Genomic DNA, 23,435 nt, shown 5'->3' with positions numbered 1-23,435 from the left:
CCCAGGGCACATGATGGGGCGCTGTGGCTGAAATACACAATGAAGTCTGGAATTTGAAAATCAAAAAGTCCAGAGGAATAATGAGTGAGTTTGTTGCGATGCGGCCACAAATGTTAAAAGACACACACGCAATTATCCAATTGGATTGTCCATACTTACCGCTGTGTGACCTCCAGATACAGTAACTAGGTGTTAACACACTTGTACATTATCTCTCAAGGAACATATTTTAGTTTTAACCAACTTAACACGTCTTCATTTCTGCCTCCCCTCTCTCTCCTTCTCTCTCATATCAAGATACTGCAAATAAGCACTCTGACACCCTGTCTGAACCTCAATGTGATGCTGTCTTTTTGCCAGTTCTGTCTCTCAGTTTTACTTTAAGTTTCTGCTCACGCTCTGATGAGGGAGGGGAATTATAGTTTGTTTAAGCATAGATTACAAATTTGAGTCTCAAGGTGTCAGTGCTACTGATTTTACACCGAAAGTAAATTTTAAAAAAATGACACAGTCACATTATACATAGATACGTTTCACACGCGCAGACAGTAATAGACTATTAGTTGGAAATAAATACGTATAAAATAAGAGAGAGATTGACCCGGAGACAGAATGAAAAACTTAAGACGCTGAACCATGAGGGATGCCAGGTGAAGCAGAGAGCAAGTCATTGAGACGTGACAGAAAGAGAGAAAAATGGGAAAACAGGCTGACTCGCACAAAGCCGACGACTGCTGAGGGACAGACCGACACACAGGCAGAGACGCTGGTAGAGACTGACAGATACCCAAAGGCGGCAATCTACAGAGGAGCGTTTGTGAGACACTGTGATGGGTGACATGTTGAGTAGACCCTCGCCGGCACTGACACTCACGATCGCTTAAATGCCTCCAAGATGTTGTCCTGCTGCTCCTCTTGTACGGCTGAAACCAGACAGAAGGAGAAAGCCATGGTGAGCGCTCTGCGAGGTTAATTCATTACACAGCAGGCTTGAGCCGCAGAGGAATAATGGAGTGATGACCTCGCCAGGCCGCTAAATGATGGGACCTAATATGCACCGCACTCCCTGAGTTATTGGCTGACAAAGCCAGTTACATAGTAACTCTGGAGACGCTGAATGGAAGATGACAATAATGAGATTGCGTGTCTCCAGACCTACCCTGCACAGAGACTTCGAATGTGCAGCTGTCGCACTTGTCTTTGGAGGTGACCTCGCAGCGGTAGCCACCTGCGTCTCCATCCACTACTTTGATGATGCTCATCTCGTAAGTGTAGATCTGACAGAGAGGAAAGGGGGGTTATGAGTGAGGAACACACACTAGTAAATGAAACTATACAAGTACACACACACACACACACACACACACACACACACACACACACACACACACACACACACTAGTGTATAGACTACACAGTTTGACAGATATTGGTTCGCTGATAAAGGAAAGGGCTGGTAGTGGTTTTATGCTTGCTGGTTTACCTCTGTAGTTTATCTGTAGTTTATTTATTCCATTCAGCAGTTTTGCAGGTTTTGAAACTTTGTCAAAGATTTCAATGCAAAAAAAAAGAGTTGCATCCTGGGAAATGCTGTTTTTTAGTAATTCAAAAAACTTCAATGATAAAGTTGACAACTTTCACTAAATCCTCCAGTCAAGCTAAATAAACAGGCCTATGTTGTTGTTCGTTACTTTTTGTAATGGAGAAAGTCAAGAAACATAATTCTCCTGGGACCATGAATTGAAGTACATCTAATGATTAGGTAGGTATAAAGAAGCCAAGCTGGCTAACCATCATCTGAGAACCACACTGTTTGTACGTCTGATCTTTCCTGTAGGCTTCATTATAAAGTGAGAACATATAAACCTTGGTGTTTCTGTCATAGGTCTCTTTGAACTGCAGGTGCTTCCCAGCTTTGCTTCCCAGGTCCAGCCACTTCCCTTTCAGCCACTTCATGACAGGCTTCCTCTGCAGTTTTGAGGAGTCAACTTTAGCCACAAACGTGACGTCCTTGCCTGACAAAAAAAACAAAAACCAAACAAAAACAAGAATAGGCAATATTTGCTTTAAATAGATGAATCTGCTGTACTTGAAGACTTTAGCCACTCCTTTCATTTGTTGCTTTGAAAGTCAGGAGATTTTGTTCCTCTTTCTTTTTTGACCAACCTTTGGTGGCTGTGACACTCTCTGGCTTCAACACGAAGATGCCAGAGAGCTCGGACATCTGAGGTTCCTCCCCTGGCACGTGCTCTGTAATGGGGGTTGAAAAGATGAATCAAAGAAAACAAATTAAAGCTGGAGATCATGGTCTTTGCAGCACACTGAAAACTGATTTTGGACGACAACAGGAGACAAGTCGACCAAGCAAACCACCGAATCAGCAGTCCTCCTAATTGTGGAGCTTTAAACCTATTGACGATTTTATGATAAGAAGTCTGAAACAATTAAATACCCCCCCCCCCCCCCCCCCCCCCCGGGCACAGGGATCTGTTATTTTTAGCACTAAAACTGAGCAGCAGACTTCCTAGCAGGCAAACCCATTCACTGAGTTTGTGTCATGCCTTTTCCTTTGCTTTTACTCTTCACCAACCATTTGGGACCATCTGACAGGCGACCAAGGAGCCCCCTAGAACAGACTGGCCCCCAGGGAAGAAAGAAACTCCTCAGATCTCCTCTAAAAGGCATCACATTAAGGTTGACTTTCAGCAATCTTCTGCCACCCTGACAGAACATACACTGAAGTTGTATGCTTTGATCTTGCCGATAAAAAACAAGTTTGCTCTTTTATCAGCTCCATTGTTTCTCTTGCAGGTAAATTGATGTAACCTCTGTAAGGTGTTTGCTTGTCAGATGATATGCTATACAGAGACGCTAATGTATTCATTTGTCTTACCATCAGGAGGCAACTCTTCATCGAAGGGGGAAAGACAGAAAGAGAGAGCGGGGAACATGTCAGTCTGTACAGTATCGTTGCTTCGTGTTATACACACCCGTTATTTGGCCCAATGACAATCTTGACTGCAGGTGAGGAACACTCACATTAAATCATTGTGCTTTCGCACTCCAGAAACACACTTTTTTTCTTTCTCAGACTGTAATAAAAGTCCTTCTTTTTTTTTTTCACGCCAAACACACTGCTGTTAATGAGTTATGTCTTCGACAATCAACTTCAAAAATCCCTTTCATTAACACTGTTAAGTGTGCATAAAAACAGTTCTCTCCTTTTTCTCACATCGTGAGTAGGACATTTTGTAAGTGTTACTGGAAAGAAAAGAAGGTTTGTAGGCACATCAGATCACCAATCAAGTAGAGTGAGTGGGCCCCTGGGTGGACATCCATTGGACAAGAGGAGCTGCTGAGAGAATGGATCCAGGGTCACGTGTCAAATAAGGTCATGCACCTCCATAAATTCAGAGAGCTACACCGCCGGCGCCTCTTTCTCCCTCTCTGCTTTTATGGGCTCAGTTAATTTGATCTTTTAATCAAAAGTGCCCCTAAGGACAGATCCAGGTTCAGATGTACAGCATGATTTAAAGGGTTTCAGTTAAAATGCTAAGTGGGTGAAGCTGATCCCGGAATGGCACCCATGGGACACTTTGAATGTTTACTCTTGTTGTGTTTGGGAAATTAAGTCCAGACACTGTCCTTGGCTCTGGGATTAGAAGTTTTCAAATGTTGTGCAAGTGCCCTGAGGGACTAATTGACTGAAACTCCCCTGAAGGCGCTATTCATATTTTGGATAATGAAGACATTTTGTAACAAGCTGTACGTTATTTCAACCCAATATTAAAACATATTTTATAGTGCCTGTCCTATGGTATAAGGCCATTCATTGGAAATAAATTAAATGGATTATTTATTTATTTGTATTTTTTTCATCAATTGGCCTTTGTCTATATTTATTTATATTATACTTGTGCTTAATCCCCGGGTTCATTCCCGGAACCTTCCCAAGGAAACACTTGGGAAGGATTATGAATTAATGAACCTGCATAAAAAATATTCCATCTCTTTAAGACAACTTTAAAATAGTGGCATACATATTTATCCCTTCCAGAAAATATATTGCTATATGGAGATTGATGCATTGCTTTTCATTGAACAGATCATTAATTCATCATTAAGGGCAGCAAGAGAAAAAGAACACACAGCGTCTCCTTCATACTTGCAATGTACTGTACAGTGAGAGAAATCAACTGTATTAGGGTGATATTATTCCACAGCATTATAATGTAGTAATCTTTAACAATCAAACTGATAAATGATATATATGCAGCATAAGTACAGGCAGTATATATAAATATATATATCACTTTTTACAAGCAGACATCATCAGTTCACTTCAGAGTTCACGTTCAAATGTTTCTCGGATGCTTTGGTGGAAGCAATCAAAGCAATATACTTTAATTCACTTTGAAAGTTTTTTATTCATAGACATCTCTTTTGTCTATTTGTATTTTCTTTCCTCATTTCACTGTCACCTTCATCTGACAGTATCTGATGAATAATCTGTGACTTGAGTTTCTTTTTAAGTTGTGTCTTTGGGTCGCTGTCATCTTTTGCTTTTATTTTCTTTCATTATTCACTGAGATGCTCTTTGTCACTTTTGTCTTTCACATAAATAAAGTTATTTCACAGTCACATTTCCACACCAATTATCATCCTCAAATGAGCCCATTGGCCGAGTGAAACATTAAATACTAAGCACAAATGATGGCCGTCACCAGAGCAATCCCAGGCCTCTGGGAGGAACAGTTTCAGGCTGTCACATTCGGTAACAGATCCCCATTCCCACAAACACACATTGTGGTTGTGAAAAGAACAGGCATATAAAAGGGGGAAAAAAATCACAAGCAGGCTGGGAAACAGCATGTTGTGACTGTTCCTTACCATCCCTAGGCTCATTGTTCGCTGAGTGAAAGGAAACAGTTGGTACATGGAAATTAGTTGTGTGGACAATGAAGACTTAAATCTGGTTTCCTCGGGCGCACTCAGACTGCAGAAATGTGTGCACATGTGATTATGAATGAGAAAAATGTTCATCAATAGCTGCAGACAGGCCGGAACTGACACACAAACACACACACACACGCACTCACACAATTACAAATACATACAAAGAAACAAATGAACAATCACTCTAACCGTAAAGCGAAGCGTTTACCTATTGCAGGCTGGATATCTGTTAATGAAGAATGAGCTCAGGTTAAGCAGATGTTCTGCACCAGATGAGTAGAAGAGCATACAACGGTTTAATGTAATGCAAGTGACTGTTAGATATTGTTAAATCAATGTGTTTCGTTTAACAGGCACGTGAGGCCCCTATGAGCCCACAAACACACGAGACTGCAGAAAAACAAAGTAACCCTGATATGATAAACATTTATTTTTCATGTGAGTGTGATGAAATATCTTAACTAGTTTCAACCAAAATAGAGGAACGGTAAAACATTTAAAAAAAAAAAAGGTATTAAGAATTGTTCACTTTCTTTTTTTGAGGATGTTTCAGAAGACTCTAAACAAGCAGAGCCTCAACTCTGTCCGGTTGTGTTGTTAGCAAAGAAGGTCAAAATGTAAATCATGCTGCAGTTCATCTTTTGCCTCATCATTCAATCTGACTTCCTTCAAGTTAAGTTGACTAGTCTAAAGCCTAGAAACAAATGTGATGTTTTAACACATTCGACTACCCAGACAATAAGATTTTCTGCAGCTTACTCACATCTGCAAATTAGAAACCATCATGAGCGTTGTCTTACATTGGTTTATAAATAGAAGGCTTTCATGGTTGTATTCAGTCTGACTAGTGCTTCAATCTGAAGCGCTTCAAAATGTTCCTCATATTCACATGTTCACACTCACACACCTATGTTCAGACCATGTTGGTTATTTTGGTTCTTATAACTTTATCCTTAAAGGTCTTTTATCTATGCTGTGGTATCAGTGTTAACTGGCAGTGGGAAATACAGGGGGAGAAAACGGGGGTTTCAAATTAGCAATGCATGTAACTGTGTTACATGTGTTCTGATTCAAACACAGGACCCAAGCAACGGTTTAGCTGCAGTGTTGTACAACTCCAGCCTGCACTTGTACCTGCAGACAAGCTAACGTTTAGCTTCTTTCAGCAAGGCGAGGGCCCTTAACGCAATAATTCAACTGGAATCATAGCAAATGCACATTCACGCTGAAATATTCTCTCTCTCACACACACACACACACACACACACACACACACACACACACACACACACACACACTCAGAAACACAACTACTTGATTATGCACTCCTTCACAGTTTCTGCATAATGTGAGTTGACATTTAAACCCCAAAGGTGAACTGAATATGTACACACACATATAGACTCCATACATAAATGTACAACTACATGCTTCTTTTTTTTTACTCTTAGGGGACTCATTACATATTACAGATGCATGCTGCTGGCAAAGAGGAAATCAACATAATCATACATATGCATCACTTTCTACTGTTTGACTAATAAAACTGTGCAACGTTGCAGCGCAGAACATGATTCCACCTGATCTGTACAGACATAGAGCACATATACATCTCACATACATGTAACCATTCTGCTGTAGGCAACTACACCCACACACAACTATTCCACACATTTAGCTGAATGTATTACCCTCAGCTATAGATTTGTCTTGAAAGGTCAGGTTCTCAGACACACGTAGAGCTCAAATGAGAGGCACAAACTGCCATTCTGCATCTATCTCAGGCTGCTTTCTCACACAGAAAACACTATCATACTGCAACATGTAGAAGGTTGGATACACATTGACACTTGTTGAGTAGCTCGAGAAGTGGCAAAGGAACCCAAAGTACAGCAAATGTTGGCTACAGTATATCCCCTTGCCAGTTCTGTTTGTGTCAGACCTGACTGCAGACTGGTGAGTGTTGGCTAATTGGAGCTACTATTCTTCCATTTTTCACTGTATCTAAAAGCTTTAATATTAGCCTACATCAAATTAATCGGTATACATTTCAGTTTAATCTAACACTTTAATGTTCCAGATTGTTGGTCAGAAAAAAACCATTTGGGAACTAAATAGCACGGTGACGATAAAGGGCAGGCCTGTTGATTTAAAGTTGTGCTTGAATTTGTTGATTTTTAGATACAAACATAATTATTTGGGAGCCATAAGTAGATTGTGGAAACAAAGTGTTTACACAGATTTTACACGCCATGTCCCTTTCTAATTTGATTAAATGGTTGCAAATCAAAGCAGTTTATTTAACTTTACGTTATATTATTGTAAGCTACAGTATGTTATGTGTGGTATGTAAAGCTGTTATGTTTTACTTTTTTTAAGCAAATTTATGGATTGTTATGCGGTGACATGTAAGTTACTCTACATTAATATATGTTACATTCTGAACCGTCACAATACATTTGTTACGTTATATTAAAGTGATTCATTGCATCTTATCACCAGCCCAAATGGTCTTTATTGCTTTGATATGAAGTCATTTCACCAATTTGTTTTAAAAATGCCTTGAGTTCAAACCGTTTGACACAGACAAATCGTTCATTGATCACTTAACCTTACAATAAAGTCTTCAAACAGTCTAAAACGATGACTACAAAATACACCCTAATTAAATGTAATAATTCCCCCCTAAATTGCGTCCCATATTGCGTCGATGTGATGAATACATTTTTATATTGTACTTTAATGGAACTAAGTATTCCGTCAGTCGAAGCTGTTAGCTCCTCACCAGGTTTAAAAAAGGGATGCTAACTCTGCTATAGTTCTTTTAGTGTTTGCCAAAGGACAAATGTGAAAGTTTATTTGCATAATAGTGTTCATGTGGAGAAAGTTCACCAAAGCTAAAATAGAAAAGTCACAAACACAGATGCACACACTCATAACATGTGATCCTCACCCATAAATTAAACACCTTCTATTTTGCACCTGACACCTAATTTAATTAGCATCTCCTGCACTTAAAATAAACTTATAACATGCCCTTAGTGCTATTAAAAGGATATTATGTATGTATGTGTGTGTGCCATGCATCTCCACTCTCAGACCCATTACCACAGAAGATCACTGTTTCTGTGTTTATTTCTTTGCAAGTCTTACCCTCATCCTCCTCTGCCTGCATGTCTGAACGAGCGGAAAGACATACATTATTTTGAAGACGAGGATTAGAATGGTGAGGATAACATTAGAAGAAAAAAAAGATGGCGAGGATGATTATGAAGAAAAATCAAAAGTTATATTTATAAAACACAGGCAAACCAAAAGTGGGTAAGAGTGTTATTCTTACCCCTCTGGTCAATGATTGACTAATGAAAAACACTGTTATTAACATATTTCTTTTTCAGATGTTATCATTTGTTGAAGTATGAAAAGCTGATCGCTAAATCTGTTTCTTAAAAAAAGACTGAATCCTTGGATCACACAAATTGTGTGGGATCCGATACTGTAAGATGTCATGAAGGCACTTACCAGCAGGAGGTGCTGCAGTCTTATCGCCCTCGGCTTCTGCAATTAACAGCAATTATGTAAATTAATTTGTGCATCCCTATTATTTCATATCACACAACAGCAACAGAAGCAGCAGTTTGGATAGTCATGGCTTCCAGAGGTAAGGCACAGTAAACTGTTTGAAGAGCTGCATTTTTTCATCTCAATCCTCGGGAGACCAGAACTAATAACATTTTTTTCTATCACGGGGCACTTGTTCACAGCTTGTTTTGTCTGAGACACAATGCCTTGTGTTTATAAAAAGGAAGGGTATTTTTTTTTTTACATTAACATGGATTTGGGTTTACAAAGAGCGCAAGAAGGCTTTTAGTGTTCTGATGGGGCATCTACAGGATACACAGATATGGACTCCTAAAACAGCAAGAAGACTCCTTCATTAACATACAAAACTACACAAAATATACACTTTTCAATAAAATAAACACAGATTCTCCAGCATCAGCAAAGGGAAACAACATGCAGGCAACCTCGCTTTATGCACCTCTTCGTGATTTCTGCAGGGTATGCTACTGGCAAGAGAGAGACTACTGGATTCCACCAGGGGGATAGCGCACGATTCAAATGAGGCATAGTTTACAGAAACAGTGCAGCTGAGATAAATATAAGTGCATTTTTCAGAGATCATGAAGAATAATTGGGCTTAAAAAAATCTGAGAGGGGCAGCCTCAAGACAAAAATGCTTTTGATAGGATAAGTACATCAAAGTTCCAGGATCCCAGATCTAGGTTACTGCAAAAGCTCAAGGGTGTCTAATGAGATGGCAGATTAGGCATGAGGTTCTGTCTGCCAGACAATCTGAAGCACACAGCTGCACAGTAATAATAATAACTTTGGCTGCATTCACTTTTAACCATGTCGTCAATAATGTTGCAAGTCTATGCCCTCATTAGGCTTACTGTTTAAATGTTAGAATAAGGTTTCTGCAATGCAGCAAGGCGTATTAAAGGGCCTAGTCGATGTGAATGAGGAAATCATCTTGACAGCTATCATCTCTCTCAGACCACCAACAACAAGGCACAACTGGCACTGAGAAGCTAAGTGTCCCATGAGTCCACTTAACAGTAGGTCTAAGATTTCAAGGCCTGGCCTTGGCACTCATGGCTGGCACACTATGTCTGGCATGCTGGTGGGTGGAGGGAGGGGGGGGGGGGAGAGACAACGTTTCTATTTTGGATATGGTTTGTTTTTCAGGCAGCAATCTGTTTATGCTTCTCTCAGCACTTCATCTCAGAAATCCATGAGGGGATCTTCGATGGAGCAGACAGTAAAAACTTTCTTTGGGTTCCTGCTGAAGCATCTTCCTCGCCCCTCATTTGTGAACAATCCGTTGTTACATTTCAGATTACGAAGATGTTCGTTTTGTTTTTATTGGCTTATTCCATTTATTGTCAAGTTTTCTTCAAGCTGTAATGATATCTGCAAAGATTTAGTTGAGAGACAACTGGGGGGGTTACATCAATCAACTGATTTTGTAATGCTATGTTAAAGTCCCAATTATCACTGTATCAATCCCATTTATTTTCAGTGGAGAGGCTGCACGTCAATATAAATTCATTTTATAGATTTTACAGAAACTTAAGGGCTCTGAGACGCTCTTGAGTCTTCAACGTTAAATGCAGAGAACCGTTTTAATCAATCTTTCAGTGCTGATTGATGTTTTCACTGTGGCTGATGCAAAATCCTGTAAAAATTAGACTAAGTTCTTTTAAACAATGCATTAATTAAACAAATAGTTCAGTAACAAGAACTGGAAAAGCACCTTGAGTAGCTGGAGGAGATTAGAATTGCTAATTTCTTAGTGGCAGTAAAAAATAGCCTAATTTAAATTCAGACTGACAACCTTTGTCTTTACGTCATAACTTCAAAAAATATGCAGACAAAACTTCATAGGTTGGATCTAACTAACATTAGATGTACTGTAAGATGTTTGTACCCTGCAGCAGGCTGCAGTCTCAACTGCAAAGAGGAAAGATGTGAGATTCTCAGCAATCAATGTGGATTTTCCTCTTTTACTTCCTGCAATGAGTGCAAGAAACTCCGTTTCCACAAAAGAGCTTCTGATTACAAAGAGGTCATTTTCGGGATTCTTCTTTCATATATATTTAATCAACTTTCCAGTGCTCGACATTGCATGTTTGTTTGTTTTTTTACATGCAAACAATATGAGCTACTGAATCTGTTTAACATATTCATGCAGATGATCAGAGTGAAACAAATGCAAATTTCTAAACATGATCAAAAACACAACATGTACATACATGTCTTATTTTAAAGCTCCAGTGAGAAGTGTTTTCACTTGTTATGAAAAAAGATGATATTATTGATACTAATGTTACTCAGTGACCTACAAAATCCAAAAGATAATGAAGAAATAGAGTATCTTGACTATTTCTATGTTGGTATTGTTATTGCCTTTAACCGCTGTTATGGTGTAGCAAGATGCATGTGATGGACTTTAAACTGCTTAAAAAGCTTTCTTTTTTTAACATTCTAATTGATACTTTTTACTGTATAAAGAAGGGCATGGGGAAATAGTTTTTGTTAAAAGAACACTATGTATACATTATAAACTTATAATGGTGTCTATGAAGCTATTTTTAATGAAAAGTTAGGGAGTAATGAAAAGTGACGACAAGAAAACAGAAGAGACAGCATCAGCAGTCTTTTTTTTACAGACGTAAAGTTCAGGGTGAGGCGCTTGATTGCTCTTCAAATGTTCTGCCAAACAAATGATTACATTTCATGGATTTTAGATTGACCACTTGCTAGCTAACCAGCTAAAGAAATGTATGCTTATACTATCTATTGTATTATGTAAAACTATCAAATGGTATAATCAACATTTCAATTCTAGTTATCAAAACTCCATGTTAGCTAGCTAGGATGTTGATAAATGCTAAGATTAGCTGTTGTGTAACAATGGATAATCAGAAAAGTTGTTTTAACCAACTTTAACAACATTTTGAGCATTGAGCTTCCACCTCTAGGCTTAATACTAGAAGAGAATGGCCGCTGTGTTGATATGATTAAAAAAGCTTAACGTTTATTTCGAGGTCTCTTTAGTTCCATACCCAAGCTTGCAATTTATACAAAGGCAAACACAAGCTAGTGGTATCATTCTCCTTCTCTCACTTGCTTGACTGTCTCGTTGTGTGATAAAAGTTGTGAGAAACCCACAAAGTCCCAACCAGTACAATTGTGAATGTTGAACCTTCAGCTCATATACTGAAGGTAATGCACGGCTGATGAACACTCTGTCCGTGTGGATCCATCTCCGCTCTCATTACTGTCCACGCTTCATCGACGCTCCTCTCTCTGTCCTAGATAATTTCACTCTAAAGCCGTCTGCTTCTCTGTCTTCCAGGTATCTCTTAAATGGATAATGTCTCTGGCGGTCTCCATTCCTTCTTCCTTTTCACTTAATGCAAATCCCTTCTCTCAGCACTTTTTTGTCCCACCGTTTCTTTGTCCTATTTAAATCTAATTCCACTTTTCTGAAGGGTAAAAAAAAAGAGTTAAGCAAGATGGAGAGCCATGAGGTGGAAACTAAAAACGGGAAAGAGAGAAGAAGAATGATACAGGCTAGCAGGGGTCAAGGATGGCGTGAAGCTTTGCTTTAAGAGCATGAGGATTGGGTTCTTCAGAGGGAGAGATGAGATATACATGGTTTATATTTAACAAATATCATTCGAGAAGCTTGTTGAAAGAAGAGTTTATTTTATTTACTCAGTTTTCGCTGACCTTGTCACTGTCAATACTGCCTTAAAATACACACATCACAACATGCTCTGGGCCTCATAATTAGAGACGTTTTTTGATTCCAAAAGCTTATCACTGATATCATTTCAAACTTGACAGCTTTAGTGTCCTTACTGTATGACTCAGGCTATAAACTGATTATGGGTAAGCCATAATATAGAAGCTGGGACATGCATGGATTTATGTTTGAAATAAGTACTTGTTGGTTTGGTAGTGCAGAGCGCTTACACTGTCTGAGTTGGGGATTTGTTTATAACAGCACGTACTAAAAGATGTACGCATTCTTCAATCTTAAAGGTGCTTAAGTATCCACTAAATGCCATAGATGTTTCTATTTTTATTGCAATGGATTACAGGGTTATAGGTCATTTATGCACTGTGTGTATGCTTTGAAATAGGATGTTACAGTTCAATTGAATTTGAACATAAGGAATTTTTTTAAACCATAAAATAACATCTTTAAAATTATTTTGACCGTATACAGAGTTGTGATAGGGAGTATGGTGCCTCTTTTCTTCCACTATACACTGAAGCACGATGTCTAAGGAGAGCGGTAGGGTCATTTTTTTAATATGGCATTCTTAAAAACAAAAAAAATAACATAGCAAATAAAGAGCCAACAGAGGACACTGACAGAGAAGAGAAAAGAAAGACTGACCAAGCTAGAGACTAGATAAGTGTAAATCACAAACTGGCTTTTCCTTGTAGTTGTGAAAATAAATTGCACTCCCAAACTGTAGAAACTGAATTCAAAAACTGGCATTACATTGCTTGAAATTTCTTAATCATATTGTCTGTGATAAACACAGCCTTCGCGACAGCTTGAAACTGAAATATGAAGAATTACCAAGAATAGCATGACCATATTTTTAAACCTTTAATTTGGGACATAATTTTAGCACAAACCCAAACGTATCAATCCACGGATCGGTGACCCGCACTGCACAAGATTGGAGGTAAAGGTATCCTCCTGAGCATCTTGTTGAAGTTGTTGTCAACATCGTATGCCTTACCCCAAGTCCAAACAGTGTTAACTGTAGCCTGTACCCACTGTTTGTTTGCTTGTTTTAATAGGGCTTTGAATGTCTGTATTTCCACTGGGGGCGACAGTAAATGGACACCTGCAGTGTGTGCAAAATGCAGCATATTCATTGCCCGGTTTTTGAACAAAGCTGTAACTTTCCTTGACGTCTTTGAAAAACGCTGACTTTTTTTTCTCAGTATGACCGCTAGCCTACCTGTCATTACGCAGCAGCTCTCGTTAAAACGAGTAGCTAGGTTAGCTAAGCCACAGCCGGAACCCTGTCATTGATTGATTCATGTACAGACAAGTCAGTATTGAACATTCACCAGTGGTATGTTAGGGGTTTTCCTATTTAAATCAGTAACAGCCATGGCAACAACACTGATTGACATGTAGACAAGTGTTCCAAGCATGATGTATTGTTGTGAGTGGTTAAAATTGGGACAGAGACTCTTTAAAATCGGAATATATTTGTAATTTACTGAATATGTTTTAACTCGGGACAAAGAACTTGAAAACAGAACAGTCCATGAAAAATCAGGATGGCCACCCTCCCCAAGACGGGTTTCTGTCTAAGTTATGTTATAGTGAGCATCATGTTACCAGCATTTGGAGGCCAAAAAAACAGCAAAACTTTTCTTTTGCCCGTTATACTCTGGGATTTGGAGGTCACATTCGTATGTACACTTTTTAAGCTTGGTTTTTGTCTCTTCTGACTACTAACGGGATTATCTTGCTTTTTAGCTGCTGAATGCTCCGCAGGTCTAACAGCTTGCTGCAAACTGTGTCTGTTTTTTTAAGTACTGGGCAGCTAACATGGTGGGCTTTTAAGTATTTCCCTCCAAAAAAGCTCCCTACTGCAGCTCAACATATTTTGACTACAACAAGATGAGTGAACCAAACAGTAAAGACGAGGATGGGGAAACCAGAACAAAGAACTGTTAGAGCTTACAAAGTTTGTAAGGTTTCTTTGCTGCGGCAGTTGATTATTTGTGATTATTTATACATGCCAAAGGTTATTACAATGCCAATCAAACACCTCCTTATACTGACAAACAATAAAATTTACATTTCTGTGATCATCCTCCGCACAATCCCCCGCACTCCCTCTTTCTCTCTTTTGCTCTCTCTTCCTGTGTTGCTTTGAAGGCTAACCTCTGTGGAATGTGCTTCGTTAATCTCTCTTGACATTTCCCTGTCTTCCTCTACTGCGTGCGTCTCCTGCTTTTTCAGTTGGTTGAGCCAAAGGAGTCCGGCCAAGCCAAAAAATGTAATCACAAAATCTATCTCTCTCAATGCTGAATAAAGCCAAAGAAGTCATAGATCATTCTATGCATTTCTTTGAATGTTTTGATGGTAGATACTGAGCAGCTGTCTCTTTGCAAGATGTCTAATGCTGCTGCTGAGAATTGCACCACTTAAGTGGTTTTGTTTCTGCCTGATCTTGATGTTGGAGGACTGCTGAATACATTAAGTCACTTAGGCACGTCTACAACCGTAAGCTATGGCAACAGCAGACGTGTTAACTAGAGACTGAGGCCCACGCAGTCTCCTCTCAGGCTGTGCACAATGCCAATTGGCGGTAACATATTTCCCTTGCTCATACTTTGTCACGGCAGCGGGGTGCCCTTCACCCCTCTACACTGGACGAGCGTGTTAGTCACAGGGGACGCTTCTGAGCTCATGTTACCGTGTGTTTGCAAGGGAGTAGCTGAAGACAGCTACTGCAAGTAACTTCTAAAAGTCATACCTGCTGGTAATTTTTTGGAGTTATCCTCAAAGTCCAGAAACCAGAACAACACAATATATTCTTTTAATACCTCAATGGATATTTCCCATTAGACATGAAGCTAACTTTAGACCTACATAAAACGCTTATTTCATAGCAGATGGTGACTGAGAAACTCCAGAGCAGCCCAGAGGTATACCTCTTAGATTTCAATGATCTGTTTCAAACACACTTGAAGAAACATCCCTACCTTTTTTCGTGATCACACAACATCGAGCAAAAGATTTCTCAAGTGCCCGTAACAGTCTGTGCTTATAAGACTCTTGTTTTGTCCAAGATAATTTGTTTTTCACAAAGACCTAGAATAAGCCTGGGAATCTTGGTGTTGCTTTACAGTTTTTCTTTTTCAAATTTGAATACACTGAGGACTAAAAACACATCAGAATAGCAACTTTTTCAAAGGGTCCACCAATTATACTGTACCTATATAGAAAAAAGCAGGAGGACGCTATTTAGCCCAGCAAAAAAGGGTAAGAAAATATCTGTAATTCCCTGAGGCTTTTGAACATTATACATTTAGAAAAAAAAAAAAAAAAAAATCTCTGACTGAGTTCTAAAAACAGTATATTTTACAGAATGCCTGCATTACAATCTGGGGAGTTAGACAGACACATGGTTTCCTGCTGTGAAATCAAACAGGTTGATTATGATGTTGCATTATGGGAAGTGTGTACCTTTGTTAGCTTAACCTTACACCAAAGAAACTATAATCTTATGAGAAAGGACCCTACTTAGATTTTTTATTTTTTTTTTGGTGGGGGGGGGTGAAAGAGCAGCTTTGCTTCAGAGTAATGCTTTTACTCATTTGAAACTGTAATCCCCCTCCATTTTATACATATTTGCCAGCATTATTCAACAAGGAATCTCTAAATGTTTTAAAAGCACCTTAATCCTTCTTTAAAAGCCACTCGTTCCTTTAGTGATCACATGTGACCAGCTGCTACTGCTGCTGCTATACTTACACCACATGATGGTGTGACGGAGATCTGCTTCTGTATTTGCATAATACTGATGTACATTAAAATGGGGGAATGTTAGCAGTAGAGTAAAGGGAAGAATAATATTCCAAAAATGTATTTATACCCTGAATGTGTGGATTAGCATCAATGATATTATTGGCAATTGGCTGGCATCCATGCTGGGTGCAGAGTGTGACTGATGGAGTTTCACCATTTTTACGATGAGGATGAAGAGCGACGCTGTCGGCAGAATCGGAGTACACTTAAGCCTCTGTCCTCACTTTGACTCCATCTTTTGCCAAGTTAATTTGTCTTGATGATATGACACAGGACTGCAGCGTGTATTGAATAGTATGTCCTTACTTGCAGGATGAAAGGGTAAAAGGATATATTCAGAGTAACATTTTGATAGTAAGGACATGCAGAAATAAAAAAAAAAACAGCAGCTCATGGACTGACAGACAGAGCTGGGAGAGGAGGTCATATTTCTCCTTAATGGTCCACTCCAGAATTTAAAAGCCTTCTTCTTTCTCGAGTACATAGCTCTTAATGTTCAGGTAGAACATTATCTCTCCCCTCCAAAATATAACACTTGCACAATACAGTCTCGTTTATGTACCAATCCTTTTTAGAAGTAGTATGGGAGGCAGAGCTGTAAATTATGAATCCTGTAGAATTATCTACCAGTCAGGATCAAGGATGTTGGAACCATCTCTATTTTTAAGAGCAGGCTTTAAACTTGCCTTTCTGATAAAGCTAATTGTTATGACTGGCTCAGACTTGGACTGGCCCAAGTTATGCTGCTAAAGGTTTAGCTGCTGGAGGACTTGGCAAAATGGGCTCCTGTCTGCTCCTCTTTCTTGTCATCTGTATGAGTTGATGTCGGACTAATGTGTGTCACTAACATTGTATGTTCCCTGGAGTTTTGCGTTTCCTAGTCTAGGCACGGCTGCTTGAGTACAATTGTTCCAACTATCTGTGTCAGTCATACTCGTTCTATTTACTTGTTATTGTTAATACTAGACATACTTTCTAAACAATAATTGGCATTGCTATTTTAGCTATTTAGTCTCTGAGTATATACGTTTGACCGCGATTCTGTTTGTCTCTCTCTTTTTGCATCTGGTCTGATTGGATTTCTTGGCAAGTCATGACAGATAGCCACCAACGATTCTGCTTGAGGTTTCTGCCCATTAAAAATATGTTTCCTGTCTGTCACTGCCAAGTGTTTGATCATAAATTAATGTTGGGTTTCTGTAAGTTACATAACAGATTACAATCTAAACCTACTCTTTATGTGAATTGTCATGACGTTACTTTTGCTGTGATATGGTGTTATATAAAGAAACACTGTGGTTTCTCCTGTTCAGGAGTTAATTATTATACATAACTTAAGAGCTGAGAGCTCCTAGTTATAACTTTGCTGACCAAGAACGGAGCAGGAGAGATGTTTGCATTTGCATGACCTACTTTTGGGTTTTTGCCTGCTGAGCTGCATCTACTTTGTGGAGGGAAAGGGGGAATATATTTAATGTTTTAAATATTTTAAAGGATTTCTTTTCTTTTGAAACTCTAAAAACAATGGTAAAACATTCCCAACCAACTTGTCTACTCTGTCCTTTGGGGGAGTTTTTTTCTGCAGAAAATACATCTTGACAGAAATGTTTCTCAGTTTTTAATTTTTCAATAGTACAGAAAACAACTGGAAATATAGTCAAAATATTTCAGCCGCTATCATGTTTTTGAAGAGAATAAATATATGAACACGTGTCAGAAAAACAATCCTAATATAATATCTGAACTTCAATTGACATTTCTTCTGTGCTGGTATGGAAGTAAAGCAGTAAATAGATGAATAAAATGTTTAGAATTGACTGTTACCATTAAAGGTCACATATGCAAAATATACTTTACCATGTTTTTCTAACACTTATTTGTGTCTCTAGTCTGTCTACAAAACCCAAATGATAAAAAAAAAAGCCCATCCTCTTTGTCTTTTGCGTCCTCCACTTTTCAGAAAATGTATGCTCAAACAGGCAGTCTGGAGACGTTTCCTTTGTGACATCACAAAGGGCAGTAACCCTTCCTCCAGGTGGGTTACGTTCTTACAGCTAGGTGCCCTCTGAGTCTGCCTTCTCACTGTAAACAATCGAACATTGAGCAACAACATGCAACCCACCTAAGTCTTCCAGAGGCACGTGGTCAGACACAGCTCAGTTAACAGCCTGTTTCGAGCAAGGCTGACATAGAGGGGTTTATAGTTTATGTTATCTTCTATTTTTAGGTTTCCATTTAGCGTTTTTACATTGCAGGTCACATTTACCCATTCACAGCCATTCACAAATTGATGGCATGGGCTGTTATGTAAAGTAACCGTCAGAAGTAACATCCCATTCATACTGATGCACAGGCCACCACCGAAGCAGGGGGAGCACGGACACAAGGCTGCTGGGAATGGGGATCGAACCCCTTGACCTTCCAGTTAACAGATGACTGACTACCACTGATCCACAGCCACCGCCTTAAGATTGGAAGTTTCAGTAATACATGCCTCTGATATTTTTAGCACATTTGAATACAATCCAAAATTCTTATGACACCATTCGGATCTGCATTCCCTTTCTGTTTGATCTTGATCCAAGGAGCGTGCGCTGAGCTCTGCCGAGACCTTTCTATGAAGAAAAAGGTCACTAATAATGTTCCTCCCGCTGGGACAAGTTGATAAACCTTTAAAGGTGCTGACATTCCTGCGCTATTCGCTCCGTATGCACGCTGTCAGGGTCATGCATTAAGCGCGTTGTAGCGGACGTCTTAAGGAACAGACATGCAAGTCTGTGGAGGGAATGGGAGGGATATTACTGCTGTATATAATGCTGGGCTATAGAAATGATGAAAAGAGTTATGGCTTGTTTGGATTCCACCGGTGATGTTTCCCTACCACCTCCTCTCCTCTCCTTTCCGCCAACCCATGAGGAAGACGATTTATGGATGAATAAGGGAGCAGAAAGGCAACGATTTGCTAATAGGGCTGGACGAGGAATAAAAGGGTGTTATGTTTCATAGAATTGCTGTAAACTTTCCTGCGGATTTAAATGACTTGTTATTACGTGAATAGGGAATTTCAATGTAAGAAAACAATTGTTTAATGCAACTCTAATTTAGGGATGAGGAATTTGGGGGGTTCAGTAAACAAAGGCGACTTTACAGTATTAAGCTTGTCATCAAACTCAGCTTTTCCATTCATTTCCTTTAGCCTTCCCATCAGTAATCAAAATAGGCTGAGGCTCTTATCAAAGAGGAAGCTGTTAGCATAAGAGCTGGATACTGGGTGCAGTGCTTGGCCGACGTTCAGAGAGTCTTTGTTAATGACACTCCACGGATCAGTTCACTTTCACACTCTTTGTAGAACCTCATGGCGCAGTCATTGACTCTACATCTGTTCGTTATCCATCAAGCAGTAAGCGCATACCTGTGGGAACTTGATGATAGCCTCGGTATGAGGTAATGCTACACGGGACCAGTTGCGAGACGTGCGGTTTGAAGTGACTGTGTGACAGCAGGTTTAATCTTCTGCTCAACAACTGCTGCTCCCGAGGAAAAAAAAAAAAAAGATAGACTTGTTGTCTGGTGAGGCTGAGTTTCCTGGACGGATGAACTCAAACTGCAGACTTGACAAATGTCTAAATTCAACTGCACCAATCAAAACTGCCGAGTTCTTATTTAGCACTATAGCTTCAAGTGTATTTTGTTTAATAATGCTGACCACACCACACTAACTGAGACCAAGACATACCCAAGACTGGAGTGCGCTGAGTCAAGACCACGACCAAGCAGGGCGAGATCAAGACCAAGACCGTAAATATCACTGAAAAATCATCCTCTCGTGTGCATATGCATGTCGCTGTCTTGAACTGTAACACAAGGAAGGTTACAACCGAAACGGGGGGGGGGGGGGGGGGGTCAAACTACAAATCAATTAAAGTTATTTCTTCTTTTAGAAAAAGGGATCTTTTGATAAATCAGCAACAAAAAAGGAAAAGAATGTGGAAATGTTTGCTGAAGAACAAGTTAAAATAACAGCTACAGTGAGACAATAGTTAACGGAAACATGGCAGCTATATCTTTAACATGACCATTTGCAAGAAAGTGGTTGAAAGCTAAATTGACTAGTAATTGGTAGTGCACAGTGCGATTGGAAAGGGTTTAGTTGCTAGCTACAGTATTTTTAAACAGGAGTTTATCTTCTCAATAGCGTAATTTTAGCTTAATGGTAAAATGTGTCAATTATAATAAACCAATTGTGACCTCAGTGGCATAATGTGACAACATTATACAAAAAGTAAAGAAACAATGCCTCATAATTGTTACTACTTTTTTGAAAACTCAGACACGGTTGGTTGTTTCAGTTTTGCCCGGAGGTGAATTGTTCCTGTACGTATTGAGGTATGTACTTTGAATGAAGGGGGAACGTTTTAAAGTAGAGTGTGACCACTGGAAAACGTCTGATTAACTTGTACCCACATAGCCGACTGTAAAGAGCCTGCTAGTGCAGACAAAACAATCTACAGCTGTATTGAGAAGCAATGATTGGTGGAGTTTTTTCACAAGTCAAGTGAGGGCTAACAAAGCAGAAACACCGTTCCCTTCCTCGAGGCGTCTCTCCCTTCAAGGATCCACAAGCCAACAGCCGCTGGTTCACAACTATTCTCGTGGCTGTTTATTGGGATGCGTGCTTCCTCTAGATCCCTTTGGCTTCTTGAGCCCCACTGCAGAGAACGATGACACTAGCGTGGAAGGGGGTGTCACATGAGTGTTTGACCAGCTGAACGACGGGGCCAGAGGGCTTCCAAAGTTAAGAAAGTGTGAAGAAGTTCAAACGAGGGCCAATAATTCAGGATGGTTGGAAACACAAGAGCAAGAAGAGCCAGGGAGAAGGTATAAAGTACTGTTAGGAACCTGATATGTGTGATGTCAGGTCACTGGATTGGTGATAAATTTGTAAGATGTGATGAAATGTAGGGATGGAATTACTGAGGGGTATAAGTGCTCTGCAGGGAAAGAGCTTACTCAGAAAGACCACTTTTGTTTTGAGGAAGCCTTTTTTAATCCTTTGAAGAGAGAAAAGAAATCACTGACTTTTCATCAGCACATGACAGTGAATATGAAACCTTTTCCAAAATCCGCAAGAGAAAAAAAGAGTTCCGACTTTCCACACAATAATAGCGATACAGTGAACTTCCAGCAGATTGGCACGAGGAGATGGATGCCAGCGGGGGAGACGGTGTAACAGATCGAGGGAGGCAATCAGGGTCAGATAGATAAGGTGTCTGAGGTGCAGAGATACGACGCAAGGTAGTTACACCTGACTTGGCAGAGGTTCCTCCGACAAATCATCCTGCTCATCTCTCTGCTTTTATCTGCTACTCCCTCCTCTTCTTCTTCTTCTTCTTTTTCTTCTTCTTCTTCTTCATCCTCCTCCTGCTTGCTTTGCCTCCTTTCCCTGATGCGTGCGGGTTTGGAGCGAGCAGCTGATTTACAGCACGCTGAGGTCATTGTTGACAGATGCAGCGGAGCGTATTTCAGGCTGACACAAACATTACGACATATGCATCAGCCTGTACGGTTTAATGGCACATATTACAGCTTCTATCAATGTTCGCGTAAAGCTTTAGTGCAGAGGTTGTTAACTGTTGTTTTGCATATGTGCCTTTGCATGTCGTATTACTGGAATCTCAGAGAGGTGCAATCTGTACTTCAAGAAGCAGCAATATGGTTTCATAACAAAAAAACAGTTGGGTTAACTTTGCAACATTGAGTTTTCACATTTTCCACCATTATTAAAGAATACTTGGACTTTAAATAAAGAAAAACTTTTAAACGTTTCCCTGTGAGAAAATAAAATGTCATTTACGTAATTTATGGCTGCCTTTTCTCTCTCTCTCTCTCTCTCTCTCTCTCTCTCTTTTCTGTTCCTTTTGCTTTACCACATGCTAATTAAACGTTATAATAATGTAGGTCAAATGTTGGTTTTTAATAGACATCACTATTTTTGCATCTCTTTCATCCCATGAATTTTTTTTTGCTTTTAGGGAGAAAACAGAGACATTTTGTCTTCTGAAATAGAGAGACATAATCCTCATGATGCTTGTTGTCAGTAGGAGAGAAATCAACACAGGCAATGAAAGTGAGCTGACAAAGACATCAGCTTTAAATGACTAATGAAAACTAAATACACATCACTCATTATGTTTAACGGCTTTGACTCTCATGCCAGCGAATGAATTGAATATCAAGTGGGTTTTTTTCTATCGAGATGTGACACTTTGTAATTTGTAAGTGTTGATTTAATAACACAAGACTAGCAATAAACTATAAATGATCTTGTAACTTATTCTCCTAATGTTTCTCGTTACAGATTTAATTTCACCCTCCAAAATGTATCCAGAATATTTATCAAGAATAGTTTCAAATTCTGAGTTACGACTTCTTTGTTATTTTCCTTCTCGCTCATCTGAACATCTCGCTGCACTGTCAGCTGCAACTTTTTGTTTTTGATCAGAGAATTTTTTTCGAGTGTGATCCTCCCGGTCGGACCAGCTTACCTGGCTTCTGGGGCTCAGGCATGTCTGTGTCTGTTTATAGTGATTCCTCTGAACGCGTCTTCCTTCCTCCTTGTCAGTGGATCTGCCTGCTCTTTCCTCCTTCATCCCTTTTTATCACCTCATCACCCCCCCACCACCACCACCACCAGCCCAAACACACACACACACACACACACACACTCAAACCAACAGTGCCAGTCCCTTCATCCTCCCCCCATCAAGCGGAACAAGGAAGGAGGAGAGCAACAGAATAGCTGTCACTTGAAACCTTGGCAGGAGCTGCAGAGCTTTGAGGAGGAGAAGGAAGACACCATGAGGGGTAAAACGATTCAGAGCCTTAAAGAAAAGTCCAGCCCTTGGGAAAAAACCCTGCCAGCTGATTAACTCATTTGGCCCTGCAGAGGTGACAGTTTGATTGAAGGGTGGGAGAGCAGCTCTTTTTTTTGGGTTATGTTTTATAATTAGCATGGGCATAACCTAGAGAATGCTCAGAAATTATTAGGGGGTTGCAATAGGAAAAGGACAAGGTTAGACGTTTTTTTTCTTTGTTGAAAAATGGCCCTTTTTTTCTTCTTTTTTTTAATTTCTTACAGTTACAATCTAACAAATGCGGTAAAATATTGATTATCTAACCCATTTAGACCCAAGGAAGCTGAAAAGATCATTCTCTAAAACCTAAGTAATGTTTGAAATCAACCTCCCAAAACCTGAGGATGTTGAGAAAAACTGTGCAGAATTTCACTGTTAACTAAAATCTTTGTCTCTGTATCATATAGAGACATAAA

General features: G+C 39.6%; 1 protein-coding gene across 4 annotated transcripts in view; it reads right to left on the bottom strand.

The window, feature by feature from the left end:
* The window catches only part of mybpc2a (myosin binding protein Ca), a 47,837-nt gene extending 25,047 nt beyond the window's left edge, over positions 1 to 22,790 (bottom strand). Inside the window, exons 1-7 of one of the 4 annotated variants that reach the window (XM_079365643.1) lie at positions 22,651 to 22,790; positions 8,479 to 8,514; positions 8,110 to 8,133; positions 2,167 to 2,250; positions 1,867 to 2,015; positions 1,160 to 1,277; positions 875 to 923 (exon numbers count right to left, since the gene is read on the bottom strand). In XM_079365643.1, coding sequence (XP_079221769.1) covers positions 875 to 923; positions 1,160 to 1,277; positions 1,867 to 2,015; positions 2,167 to 2,250; positions 8,110 to 8,133; positions 8,479 to 8,514; positions 22,651 to 22,672 — 482 coding nt within the window. In that variant the 5' untranslated portion in view covers positions 22,673 to 22,790. Of the gene's footprint in view, positions 1 to 874; positions 924 to 1,159; positions 1,278 to 1,866; positions 2,016 to 2,166; positions 2,251 to 2,893; positions 3,265 to 8,109; positions 8,134 to 8,478; positions 8,515 to 22,650 lie in introns of those variants that run through there. The other 3 variants (XM_079365644.1, XM_079365646.1, XM_079365645.1) reach the window with 3 other exon arrangements.
* Positions 22,791 to 23,435: the final 645 nt, after the last annotated feature.

The sequence above is a fragment of the Symphodus melops genome (assembly GCF_947650265.1).
Source record: "Symphodus melops genome assembly, chromosome: 17".
Lineage (NCBI taxonomy): Eukaryota > Metazoa > Chordata > Actinopteri > Labriformes > Labridae > Symphodus > Symphodus melops.
Note: the sequence above shows the minus strand (reverse complement) of the source record. Positions and strands in the feature narration are given on the sequence as shown.